This window comes from Microtus oregoni, unplaced genomic scaffold, assembly GCF_018167655.1.
Source record: "Microtus oregoni isolate MIOR12 unplaced genomic scaffold, Mior012 000025F_ref0000491, whole genome shotgun sequence".
Taxonomy (NCBI): Eukaryota; Metazoa; Chordata; class Mammalia; order Rodentia; family Cricetidae; genus Microtus; species Microtus oregoni.
In genome coordinates, this window is record NW_024543084.1 from 8371527 (window position 1) to 8385270 (window position 13744).

The 13744-nt window shown below is 40.9% G+C and overlaps 1 protein-coding gene across 6 annotated transcripts in view; it reads right to left on the reverse strand.

Annotated features, from left to right (window-relative positions):
- Ehmt1 (euchromatic histone lysine methyltransferase 1) overlaps positions 1-13744 on the reverse strand; it is a 151688-nt gene that overhangs the window by 94549 nt on the left and 43395 nt on the right. For 5 of the 6 annotated variants that reach the window (XM_041674603.1, XM_041674601.1, XM_041674602.1 and 2 more), the window contains exon 2: positions 4883-4949. In XM_041674603.1, coding sequence (XP_041530537.1) covers positions 4883-4949 — 67 coding nt within the window. The remainder of the gene's footprint in view (positions 1-4882; positions 4950-13744) is intronic. The other variant, XM_041674600.1, reaches the window with a different exon arrangement.

The following is a 13744-nucleotide window of genomic DNA, read 5'->3' on the forward strand; positions in this document are numbered from 1 at the left end:
CACACCTGCCTATAAAAATTATTTATTTCCTATAGAAACCAATACTTAACTTAATAAATGAAATGCTGATTTATTTCTTAAAATATTAACTTTTGGTAAAGTTTGAGAAGTCAGCTTAATTTTTAAAAAAGACTGTTTGTTGGAGATTTAAAGGGAGAAGGAAGTTCAGGGATTAAGAGCACTTACTGTTCTTACAGAGTACCTAATTTGGTTTGCATTTGCAATACCCACACTAGGCAGTTCCTAACCATTTTTAACTCCAAGTCCAAGGGATCTGTTGGACTGGAACCTCTGGGTCTCTCCCTCTCTCCCTCTCTCCCTCTCTCTCTCTCTCTCTCTCTTTCTCTCTCTCTCTCTCTTTCTCTCTCTCTCTCTCCTCCACAAACTCAGTCTCCAAACAAAGAAAACTGGGCCAAAAAGCCCAGTTCCAAATTCTTAGAACTTGGACTGCTGCTACTTCCTCCCCTGTTGCCATCAGCAGTCCAAATCCCTGTCCAACTGCTCAACTTTTAACCAAACTTAGGCACAAATCCAGTTTGTGGCAGACATGTCACCACCCTCATCTACAACCTATAAAGTCTTCCTGCTTTAGTTCAAGGGTATGACTTCTCTAGCCTCAGTCTCTGGGACAGGCAAAAACACCCAGGAGTTGCTTTGTTCAAATAAACCTGTTATTATACTTTTCCAATTCAGCTTGATATGGCCTTCTGAGTTGGCAAAGAAACTTATTAGGGGTGGGGGACAGAAGACCTAATAGGACTCACTTCCTCCTTCTGGACTCCGAAGTCACCTGTACTTATGCCCCACATGTTCATACTTAAGATACACATTCATAACTGAAAATCATTTTTTTAAGGAGTTGCTTCAAAAGCAGTATCACAGAAGTCCAAAGAAAATCTGGAGGGAAGGGGATCACATTAAGTATATTTTTGGCCTACATGTCTTCTCTAAGAAGTCCAGACTCCTCTGGCTATTCTATCATGACCAGGAAAGTAGGAATTCCAAGGGGCTGAAGCAGCCCTGGGGGTAGGAGGCCACTCTAGTGGGTGCAAAGCTCGACACCCAGCCCTCAGCTCTCCTTTTCTCTGGGCCTATCACCTAACACATAGGACTTACCATTTGTCATATTAGCTGCCTGCCCTTCCCAAGAATACACATTCTAAAACAGCAGAGACTACCTTTCCTATTCCTCTCAGAAGGCCAGGGAGAAACCTATGCAATATGTCCTTTCTGAATGAACAACCAGCCTTTAGTAACTTTTTAAGTCCTTAGCAAAACAAAATATGTAAAAACTTTCCTTAACTTGGAGGTTATACAGCAAATTCTGGAGTCAATGTATACTTTGTCCAACACGTTTTTTAATTCCAAGTCAACAGAAATAGCACATTTATCCACTAATGCTTCTAAAAGTTTGGCACATAAAGAAATGATTGAGTAACAGCAGCACCAGAGAAGAGAAAGAGAAGCAAAGGCAGTAATGAAGAGACAGAATGCTGTCACCTTATCTGATCAAGACACAAGCACAAAGTCAGACCACTATTTTCAGAATTACGTGGCATGGTTGAACTGTAGCTCGGTGGCACAGTACTTGTCCAGAATGCATAATTGCCTGGGTTGATACCAAGAATTACCAAAACAAAGAAAAAAGAAAAACCCTACAAAAAGAATACCATTTCTCTATACCAACATTAACTTAAAAATATAAGAAGAAAGCCGGCATGGTGGTGTATATCTTTAATCCTAGCACTCAGGAAGCTAAGGACAGTCTGATATACATAAAGAGTTCCAGGACTTCTGGACAGTGGTGGCACACACCTTTAATCCCCTAGTACTTGGAAGGCAGAAATGGGCAATCTCTGTGAATTCAAGGCCAGCCTGGTCTATAAAAGGGGTTCAAGGACAGTCAGAGCTGTAACAGAGAAACCCTGTCTTGGAATAAAGCATAATAGAGAAATCTTGTCTCAAAAGGATATATATTCATATGTATGTGTGTCAGTGTGTATGTATGAAGAAAAACAAGATATTTACAAAAGGAAGAAAACTACAAAGTATATATATATATATATATATATATATTTTTTTTTTTTTTTTTTAATTTTATTTTTGGTTTTTTGAGACAGGGTTTCTCTGTAGCTTTGGAACCTGTCCTGGAACTAGCTCTCTTTTTTAAAAGTCAAATTACTTAATGCCTATGTACAGAAAAAAAACATTAAGAGAGAATGTTCTAGAATCAGTTAACAAAATGACAAAGCTGCCAAGGCCCCTCAAATTTAGAAATTCAGTGATATTTTAATCAGAATTCCAATTAATATATTAAAGAAATCTGTGATTTAAGCTAAAATATAACAAAAAAGAGTAAAGTTTCAAAAATGAATAGCAAAGGCAAGGAAAACAAGCTTCCTACAGAGAAGAATCATATGACCCAGCCTATATCCACAGCATGGACAGTAGAGGCAGAGCAATGAGGACAAAGGTACATTTTCCATAGGCCTGTTTGGGTGCAGCCTAGGATACACTGCAGTCCAAATTGCAAGCCTTAGCCAGTCTGTCACAAGTAGAAGTCCTGCATGATTTGTACTCAAAGTTCATAGCTATCTCAAACACAACAAAAAAGAAAACAGAATGGGGAAAAGAGAAGAAAGGGGAAAACAATATGAAAAAGTGATATATCACATACAAAGAAAAAGATAAATACAGATACGTATTTCAGATTAAACCATATGTAAGGCAAAAGCAGTGAAACATCTTCAAACTGCTCAGGAAAAAAAACTACTAAATTAGGATTATAATATATGACAACCTTCAAATAGGTCAGTCAGATGACAAGGGCTGAGAAGATTAATCATTGTGCTGGAGAGTTTTAAATGCCACCTTGATGCAATCTAGAATCACAGGGGAAGAGACGAGGAGTTTTGATTGTAAGCCTAGCCTTTGTCAGCTGAGCCACCTCCCCAGCCCAGGAAGAAAGTCTTAAAGAAGCATCTAGATCAGGTTGGCCTATAGGCATGTCTGTGTAGGAAAACCCAGCCAAACATAGGTAGCATCATTTCATGGACTGGGCACTGGACTATGTTAGAGAAAGCCAGTTGAGAGCAAACAATCAGAGGCGGGAGATATGTGTTCATTTCTCTCTGTTCTAGGTTGTAAAAGTGATATGGCAGCTTGAGTTCCTGCCCTGACTTCTGCAAAATGATAGTCAATAACCTGGAATTTCCTCCCTTGTTTTTTGTTAGTATGTTTTATTAGAGCAACAGAAATACCAGGACAGTCCACTCACAGAAAAACACCACAAAAGGTTGACACTACGGAGTAAATAAGGCTAAAACTTACTACTGTGTAGACAAGTTCAATGGCAACGTATGAAAAAAGCCTATCATGCAAACCAAAAACAGAAGAAAACTTATGTGTGTGTAAGAGATAGAGAAGGTGTTGGATCCCTTGGAGCTACAGTTGAAGATAGTTGTGAGCCACCTAACATGGGTGCTTGGAACCAAACTCCAGTTTTCTGGAAAAGCAACCACTGAGCCATCTCCCAAGCCCCATACCTAGATTTCTTGAAGAATAGCCTGCCTCCTGAAGTCACCCTCAACATTCCACACTAAACCTACTGAAACCTCAACTATGTCTTCCAAGTTTCTATAAATGGGAGACACATACATAGCTGAGCAGTGGTGGCACACACCTTTAATCCCAGCACAGGAGGCAGACAAGGCCAGCCCGGTCTACAGAGTGAGTTCCAGGACAGCCAGGGTTACACAGAGAAAACCTGTCTCAAGTCCTTGAGGGCTGGAGAGATGGCTCAGAGGTGGCTCACAACCATCGTAATGAGATCTGGTGCCCTCTTCTGGTGGGCAGGGATACATGCAGGCAAAATACTGTACATGATTAATAAATAAATCTTCAAAGAAAAAAAAAAAGCCCTTGAGACCTGGGTTTTTTTTTTTTCATTTCAAAAAATATACTTACACTATACCCATGCTTCTGCATGGACCACACTATTAACCTACATGTGTATGACAGTTTGTTTACCCACGTGTTATCATACAGGGCCTGGGTGGATGGTCCAGTGTCATAAATAAAGATGCTACAATTGTTAGTGTGATTACACACTTTTTATTTTCCGGCTGCACTTTTAAAACAGGATACACAAGATATTTGATTTCTATACTTTGTTAATATTTTTCCTTCTCTGGCAGATCTTTTGCAAGCGTGTGTGTGTGTGTGTGCGCGCGCGCGCGCGCGCGCGCGCCTATTCAGGAATGAGAGATTAAAAAAAGTACACTGAAGCCGGGCGGTGGTGGCGCACGCCTTTAATCCCAGACCAGCCTGGTCTACAAGAGCTAGTTCCAGGACAGGCTCCAAAACCACAGAGAAACCCTGTCTCGAAAAACCAAGAAAAAAAAAAAGTACACTGCAATCCTAGGTACATTCCAAGAAAGCCAAAAGGCTAGGAGAGATAATAAGAGTATATGTGAGGCGCCAGGCAGTGGTTGCGCCTGCCTTTAATCCCACCACTTGGGAGGCAGAGACAGGTGAATCTTTGTGAGTTCGAGGCAGCGTGGTCTACAAGGGCTAGTTCCAGGACAGGCTCCAAAGCTACAGAGAAACCCTGTCTCGGAGGGAAAAAAAAAAAAAGAGTGTATGTGGGACTGGAGAGATAGCTCAGCAGTTAAAAGCACTGGCTGCTCTTCCAGGGGGCCTAAGTTCAATTCCCAGCAACCACATGGTAGCCTATAACTGTCTGTAATGAGATCTAGTGCCCTCTTCTGGGCGACAGGCATATATGCAGGCAGAACACTGTACACATAACAAAAAAACGAACAAACTAGGGAAAAAAATGCAAGCAGCAAAGTCCCCTCCTGTTGGGTGAAGTAGCTCTTACCTTCCCTTAGTAGCTCAGTTTTCATGCAGCAATCCTGCTTGGTCTCTTGCTTGGCCAGAACTGCCTGCTGGAGGGGAAGAAAAAGACATTAGGCATCAATCAGGGGCATCCTCAAATCAAATAGTTAGAAATCTGAAATGTTCTGGCTCTTATTACAGCAAATTGCTTTGATATGCATTTATTACCTTTTCATTTACTTTTAAAAAAATTTTAACTCTTTTTAAGTATTTCTAGTGTCTGAAACTGACAAAAAAAAAGCACAGAAAGGGTGGGGTTAAGAGCACATGCTGTTCTTACAGAGGACTGGAGTTCAGTTCCCAGCATCCCAGGAGGTGGCTTTAAGTCCACTAACTGCTGCTCTAAGTCCACTTCCAGTGGAATCCATGCCCTCTTCTAGACACTCAAGTACACATAACCATACACAGCCACACACATATATGCATAATTTTAAAAAATACACCTGGTATATAGAGGCATAAATTTTAATCACAACACTCAAGAGGGCAGAGACAGGTAAATCTTTATGAGTTCAAAGCCACCCTGGTCTATATAGCAAGTTTTAGTGTAGTCTAAGGACACTAGGACCAGGTTTTTTTAGGTGTTTGCATAGACACTCGGGGAAGGGGTGCTGTTGGAACTCACTATTCCTGCGCCTGACCTACAGGGAAACCATAGATGCTGATAAGCATCTCTGCAAACCACTTGGAGTGAAAGTCAATCAAGACCACTGAGTACAGATCCGATAGTCAGACACATGGAAAATTCCAGTAGGCCCTATTCCACACCATCAAGCTCATCTCGGAGTTCTGAGACCAGACCAACTAAATGTGGTTCTACATCTTCAAAGACCTGTGAACTACATGTGATACAAACCTTAACCCTAAGGCAAAATCATCTCCAATTCTTTTAAAGAAAACGTTTACAACCCCCCTGTGATGGTTACCATTGATTAACTTGACAGGATCTAAAAATCACCAGGAAGCAAGGCTCTGGACATGTCTACAAGGGACTTTCTAGGTGAGGTTAACAAAGGGAGTGTGATAGTTTCCTTTAATCGTCAATTTGACACAACCTAGAATCATGAGGGAAGAGAGACTAAATGTAGAATTGTCTACATTATTCATTACAGCTGGCTACTGCTATTTGTTTATATGTCTCTATGCAAAAAAAAAAAAACATGGTTTTGCCACACAGGGCTTATCTTTGTGATTGAGCACCTTACTCTTGTGATTCTTATGAATAAAGTTCATTATTGCATATGACTTTAGCCTGCTTCTCTTTTTAGGCTCTACTCTCCCAGGTCCTACTGACACAACCAAATGTGGGTGTCACCATTCCTTAGACAGGGGTCCTAAGCTGTGTACGAGTAGAAAAACAGAGTTTAGCACAATCAAACATGCATACGTGCATTCATTTCTCTCTGCTCTTGAATGTGGATGATGTGAGTAGCTGTTTCCTTCATGCCTTCACTTTCCCACAATAATGAACCCAGAACTGTCAGTAAAATAAACCCTTTCTCTTCTAAGTTGTTTTTCTGTCAGGGAACTTTATCACAGCAACAGAAAGGAAACTAGAACAGGTGGGAGGGAAGACTCCATGAACTGAAATCCTGGACTGAATACAAAGAAAAGAATCAAACCACCAGCCTTCTTCTCTCTTCTTCTTGACTGACTGCAGTCATCTTAGCCTCTGCCCACATTACTTTCCTACTATGATGGGCTATCCTCAAACTGAGGTAAAATAAAGCCTGTCTTTCTTGCATTGTCTCTGTCAGGTATTTTGTCCTAACAGTACATAGAGTAACTAATACACTCCTACTCCTGCTGGAGTAGCAAAAGAAGAAAAGGCAATACATTGGCAAACACACCCATGCCAGTTAGCACCCTTTGTTCCTTTACCCTTATTGTCCATCTGTCTGTCTCACCATCTGTTACATGCGACAGCAATGGTCTTGTACCTCTAACATGTCTAGAGTGACCAGCAGGAAGGAGGAAGAAGAGTTGGCAAAGATTTTCCAAGAGGCGACAGAGGTATACTTCTACCCTTTACCTCAGCTTGAATATCTGCTCTCCACAAGACAGAGTTGATGGCACTCTAGGAATAATACCCCAGATACACAATCACTACCTTCTCAGTGGTCAAAGTTATTGTATGGATATGAAAGCATCTGCTGCCCTACAAGACACACTGTTGAAGGTTTATTCTCTCATTTATGACATTACTGAGACATAACAAAATCAGGAGGGCTTTCATCTTAATCAATAGTTAAATTCAGAGGTGTGACCTAACGGGAGGAAAATAGGTAACTTGATATATATATATGAAAGGAAATAGAATGTCTCCAATCTTTTCCTGTCTCTTTGCTTCCTGGCTGCCATGAGGGGAACAAACATAGGCATGCAATGTCCAAGAAGGTAGTGCTGAAGAATGACAAACGCATCACAAAAGCACAGCAATGCCTGAAAAACTCCTGCTGCTATAAAGTCCAGACACTTGGAGCATCAGAAGAGATGGATCATACCACTCCAACACAATGATGATGGGAAGTTCACATGAATACAAATAATGGGTAAAAATAAATGAAGGTAAAATTCTTCATACTAAATGCCAACTAGTAAACACATTAAGAAGATGGGAAGTAAAAATTACCTCTATACAACACCAGCAAAGTCACCATTTTACCAAAATCACCATACTGGTTCAGATCTGATGCATTAATGAATACTAAACTTATTAAATCAAAGTTTGGTTTTTAAAAAATTAGTAACAAGGTATTAGCAGGTATAGTGACCCACCTTGCTATTTCAATGTTAAAAAAAGGCAAAATTTATTTTGAGTTAAAGGAAAACCTGGGCTAATAGCAAAACCCTCTCTTTAAAAGAGAGAGAGAAAGAGAGAGAGAGAGAGAGAGAGAGAGAAAAGAAAACCAAAACACATAATCTCATACTTTTGTTTTATTTTTTCCAAACAGGATTTCTCTTTGTATCTCTCTGGAGCTCGCTCTGTAGACCAGGCTGACCTCAAATTCAAAGATCCACCTGCCTCTGCCTCCTACGTGCTGGGATAAAAGGTGTGCAGCAAAGCAATTTTTTTCCTGTCGTTTTTTCGAGACAGGGTTTCTCTGTAGCTTTGGAGCCTGTCCTGGAACTAGCTCTTGTAGATCACGCTGGCCTCAAACTCACAGAGATCTGCCTTCTTCTGTACTGGGATTAAAGGCGTGCACCACCACCGCCCGGAGTGCTCAAAGCATTTTTAAGGGCAATGAAAACACCAAAACAAAAAAATCAAAGGGCATTACCTCAACTATATGGAAAAATTCACAATCAATCTTGACAAAATCAGTATCTTACTTGATGAACTTGATGAAAACATCCCATACACTTTTAAAGTTTCCTACATGATGTTACAACATGGAACCAATTACACAGAAGTACATGGCAAATTTGAAATGAGAAGCCCTATCAAAACTGTTCATCAGAAGCTGGCGAGGTGACTCAATCGCTAAGAGCACTGGCTGCTCTTCTAAAAGAGCCAGGTGTAACTCCAGAGACCTGAGTTCAGTTCCCAGTGCTCACAACAGTCTGGAACTCTGGCCCAGGGGATATCACATTCTCTTTTCTGCATACACTATACACACATAATATACAGACATACATGGAAGCAAAACATGCATTGCATAAAATAAGTAAACCTCATAACCATTTTTTAAACTATTATGGTACATGTGTTGAATATTTGAGTATAGGTACACATATATCAGGCACACAGAGGTCAGAGGATAATTTTCAGGATTAAATGTTCTTCCTCTACAGTAGGTTTTCAACTCAGGTCATTGGTTTCCTCCCCCACCCCACCCCCCTTTTTTTGGTTTTTTGAGACAGGGTTTCTCAGTGTAGCCTTGGTTGTCCTGGAACTAGCTCTTACAGACCAGGCTGGCCTCAAACTCACAGAGATCCACCTACCTCTGCCTCCTGAATGTCGGGATTAAAGGGGTGCACCATCATTGCCCACTGGGTCAGTTTCATGGAACAAGCATCCTTACCAACTGAGTAACTGAACTGACCCAGACCTCTTTTTTTTTGGGGGGGGGAACCTTCCAGAGATGTTCCTAACCCTAAAATAGCTGCTTCCTTTCAACATATTGTATGTGTCTGTGTATGTGATGCATGCGTATCTTCAGCAATCAGAGAACAGCTTGAAGGAATCAGTTCTCCTTCTAGCATGTGGGTCCCAGGGACTGTTTTTAAATAAAGACAACATATACATATACATTTCAACTGAATGGACTTCCCTCGTGAATGACAGAAAGTTACAAGTACCTATTCATCAAGTCTAACATAAAACACAATGTCATAATCAACTAACCTAAATTTCACAACAGAGTCAAGATAATTTTAAAAAGATATTTTTCTATATTAGTTAGTATATATCATTAAACTAAAATTTTCCATATATTATTAACTTCAAATTTATTAAAGGCTCAACTGCTACCTTTCCAGGAAGCTGACCAAGCATTCCTGGCATTGAACTACCTGCCATGCATTACTTCATTGTGTCTGCACCTAACAAACATGACACCTTCCTGCACACAGGGAAAGCCAAGGCACACATGCCAGCCTCCCAGCTACCTAATCATTTATTTTACTAAAATAAAGTCTAAGGAAGAGAAATACAGAAACCAAGATGCTGTCCTTTGCAAGATTCCTAAAATTCAACCAAAAAAAAAAAAAAAATAAGGAGTAGATGTGCTTAGGATATTAAGTTCACTCAAAGAAAAAAATAATAAAAATGTCACTGTGTTGGTTTGAATGAAAATGGCCCTATGGCTGGCTTTTAGGGAGTGGCACTAGTAGGAGATGTGGCATTGTTGGAAGTGTGTCACTGGGATGGTTTTGAGGTTTTAAGTGCTTAAGCCAGGCTCAGGGACTCTCTCTTCCTCCTGCTTGCCAAATCAGAAGTACATTTCTCAGCTACCTCTCTAGCACCATATCTGCCTACATGCAACTATGCTTTCCACCATGTTGATAATGGACTAAAACTTTGAAATGTAAACCATCCCCAGGTAAATGCTTTCCTTTATAAGAGTTGCTGTGATCATGGTGTCTCTTCACAGCAATAAAGCCCCAACTAAGAGAATCAAATTCTGGCTTATCACTGTCTTCTTTCTGCCTCAGTTTAGCGGGGCACTCAAGAGTTAGAGTTAGCACCTCCTCAAGAATGGGAGTATCAAGGAAATATGCAGGATGCAAACAGCTCAGCAGTCAGAGACACAAAGCACTCCTCCCCTAGTCTCCACACAACAGCTTCACCAGCTAATTATCAAAGGAGTGGAGGGTGGAGGGAAGAACCCTTTCAATGTCTGAGATTTTTTTTCTCTTTTGTCTTTTTGTTTTTTCCCTTGGCAGAAAAAATAATCGATTCCTAAATTTGGAATATATAAATGATATCCAAAGTAGACCCAGAAATTACATTTAAGGAATTTCAAAATCCAAAACAGATTCCTTTCCCATTTACTTAACCCTTCACGGGCCCTTTCTACTAAGAAAGAAAACTCTTCACCCAGGTGCCTCTAACAAGGCTTCCTTCAGCCACTGCACTTTCCCTCCAACAGAGAGGACTAAGATCTATTCCTCTAAGGGTATCCCCCAGCAATCTCTCACTTTCAACTGATGGACCTCATAAGTGCCTGAACCAACAGAACATGGTGCAATAACTCTCATGGACCCCTGAACCCAGACCACGGCGTCAACACCACCCCTCTGCCATACTGGCTACCACAATGCTGCCTAGCCAGCATGGATGACGAGCCCTATTCACAAGAGGCTTACAGACATTCCAATCAACAGCATCAACAGTGAGCACGACCACTAGTAAGCATAATCAAGACTTTAGATGAATTCAGCCCAGTGTCCAAGGCTTCCAAGCCCAGAATGTAGACTCATGAACAAGAAAAATGCCACATATATACTCATGTCCCTTGTCTGAACATTACTGCTATTTTCAACCACTAAATTACATGACAGGACATTATTATGTGGCAATCTTCCTTCTGCCTTTCTCCTAACTACTACAGATCACTCTCAGTGGGGAAAGAGAAGCCATCTGTGTTGTAGCAGGAGTCTGGTACACAGAACTCATTTGACAACCCAAACTTACATGACTACCCACTAATGTACTGGGCTATAATGTCTAAGATGAGCAAATCAATTGTTTAAGCAACTGATCTGGTTTAAAAAACCAAATCTGAAAAGGATAGTCACTACACAGGAACAAAGTCACATACACAGCCTGTGGCTCTTCTACTATAAACACGCTTTAAGGTGAGGAAACAAAACAAAAAAGCTACACAGTTATGGGAGCACAGGTCTATAATTCCTAGCAACAGGAAGGCTGAGACAGGAGGATCAGTAGTTTGAAGACAACCTAGGCTATAGAATGAGACCCTGCTCAAACAAAAACCTGTAAAACTCAGCTATGACTAGAATGGGCTCTGACAAGGCTGGTAAGCAATTAATCCAAAGGAATCCAATAGAGAAACATGTACAGGTTAGTTTGACTTTCCCTTAGACTTGCATATGAAGACACTTCTAGCCACCAAAAAGTATGTAACTTTCTACTCTTTGGGTTCCTTGTTGTTATTCTGTTTGTTTTTCCATCTTTTATTTTTCTGTATTATATTGGATTTTAGAACTGAGAGATTGAATTTTGGGCCTGGTCTGTGCTAGACAACTACTCTACTATTGAGCTATATCCATAGCTTTCTTTCTACACATCATTACCACCCACTACCTTTTGTTTTTCCTGAAAAATGCCCTCGCCCACCCTGCCTTGTCTTTCTGCATCCATTCCCCTCCCCATCGGCCACCTATGATATTGACTCCACTTCCTACAACCCCAAACCAGTCTGGGTTAGTATGACCTTACAAAGGCCTTAGCCAGGGGCTGGAAGACGGCTCAGAGGTTAAGAGCACTGGCTGCTCTTCCAGAGGTCCTGAGTTCAATTCCCAGCAACCACGTGGTGGCTTACAACCATCTATGAGACCTGGTGCCCTCTTCTGGTAGGCAGGCATACATGCAGACAGAACATTGTATACATAATAAAATAAATAATTTAAAAAAAAAAAGGCCTTAGCCAACAGAGGACATAGAGCACTGTGTCTCGGCCACTTGATCAAAACAAGAGACCATACTTAAGGACACTCACAACCTCTCTAACAAACACAAGCACATCACAGACCCCTGCAGTATAGCTGAGTCTTCCCTGGATCCTCCCAATGACTCTCTTCCTGTGATTCACACAAGACACTTGTATCTGAAACACTTGTTCTTTTACAACTGTAAGACCCCCTTTCTAAAATAGAAAAAAAAAAAGTAGACTGAAATCAAACATAATTCCCAAAGGTCCCAAGTGTGGTGATATTCTGTGCTCTAATAAGGCTTGCCTGAAGATCAGAAGGCAAGGCAGTCCAGGCGGTGGTGACACACACCTTCATTCCCAGCAATTTGGAGGCAGAAGCAGGAAAAATCACTTTGAGGGTCACACTGGGCTACTTGAGATTTACCCAGTCTAAAAGAGAAACAGAGTCCACACTTTTGATTCCAGCACTTGGGATTTCATACCTTTAATCCCAGCAATACGGTGATAGTAACAGGGAAAAGGCAGGAGGAGATAGGAGCTCACTTCTATTCAGTAGAGGTAATCTCTAGCTGGTTCTTTTACTGATCTTTCAGCATTTACCCCATATCTGACTGTGGTTTTTTATTATTAAGACCAATTAGAATTCTCGCTACACCCAATAAATACCCAAAGGTCCCTGCAAATGCAATGGTAAAATAGACCCTGCCCTGACAATACCCTAGCACCTGGAATAGCGTCACTGATATTTTGCATGATTTTCATTTATGTCATTTCTAATTTTTCCAGAGACCAATCAACCTTCGCATCAATTACTGCTGACTGGTTTTGCATTTCAATAGAATCAGCAATTTCCTGTGAATGTTTGCTCAACTATACTCCATTTATATTTTAGGGAAAGAGAACCATTTTCAAAGTTTCTAAATTCAAGAAGGAATAAAACAATGAGAACCAAGAAGCTCAATACTATGGTCCAAATAAAGGGTAGCCAAGGCCAAGAGCAAGCCAGTCCCCATCACTACAACACAACACCCATCAGGACAGCTATAATCACAAAGATGGACAATGACAAGTATTGATGAGGATGTGGGGACTAAAACTCTTATTCACTGTTGGCAAGAACAGAAATTGATGCCATCACTGCACAAAACAGTACAGCAGTTCCTCAAAACAATAAAACAGAATTTCCAGCCAGTCACTTGGATCCATCTTAGTGCCCTCTAGCAGAACAAACTGTGGTCCTGTGCCATTGCCAGGCCTGTGTCCATCAGAATGCTAGCACTTGGACAAAGTAACACAGTGGGAAAGAATGTGGTATAAGTTGGGGGGAAAAAAACATGTACTTCCTTGCTACAGTGGTGATTTCAGGCTCATTGAGAGGACGTGCAACCAAGGCTGAGCTGAAAATGGAACGTCCTTCAAAGACCTCAAAAGAGCCGGGCGGTGGTGGCACACGCCTTTAATCCCAGCACTCGGGAGGCAGAGGCAGGCAGATCTCTGTGAGTTCGAGGCCAGCCTGGTCTACAAGAGCTAGTTCCAGGACAGGAACCAAAAGGCTACGGAGAAACCCTGTCTCAAAAAATTTAAAAAAAAAAAAAAAGACCTCAAAAGAATGGTACTCAACTTCATATAAAATTATATAACATATAACATATTATGCTTTCCAGAATATGTTGGTAGAATCTTCCATGTTATCCTTTGATTTAGTGGTAAACTGAAAGAGAAAA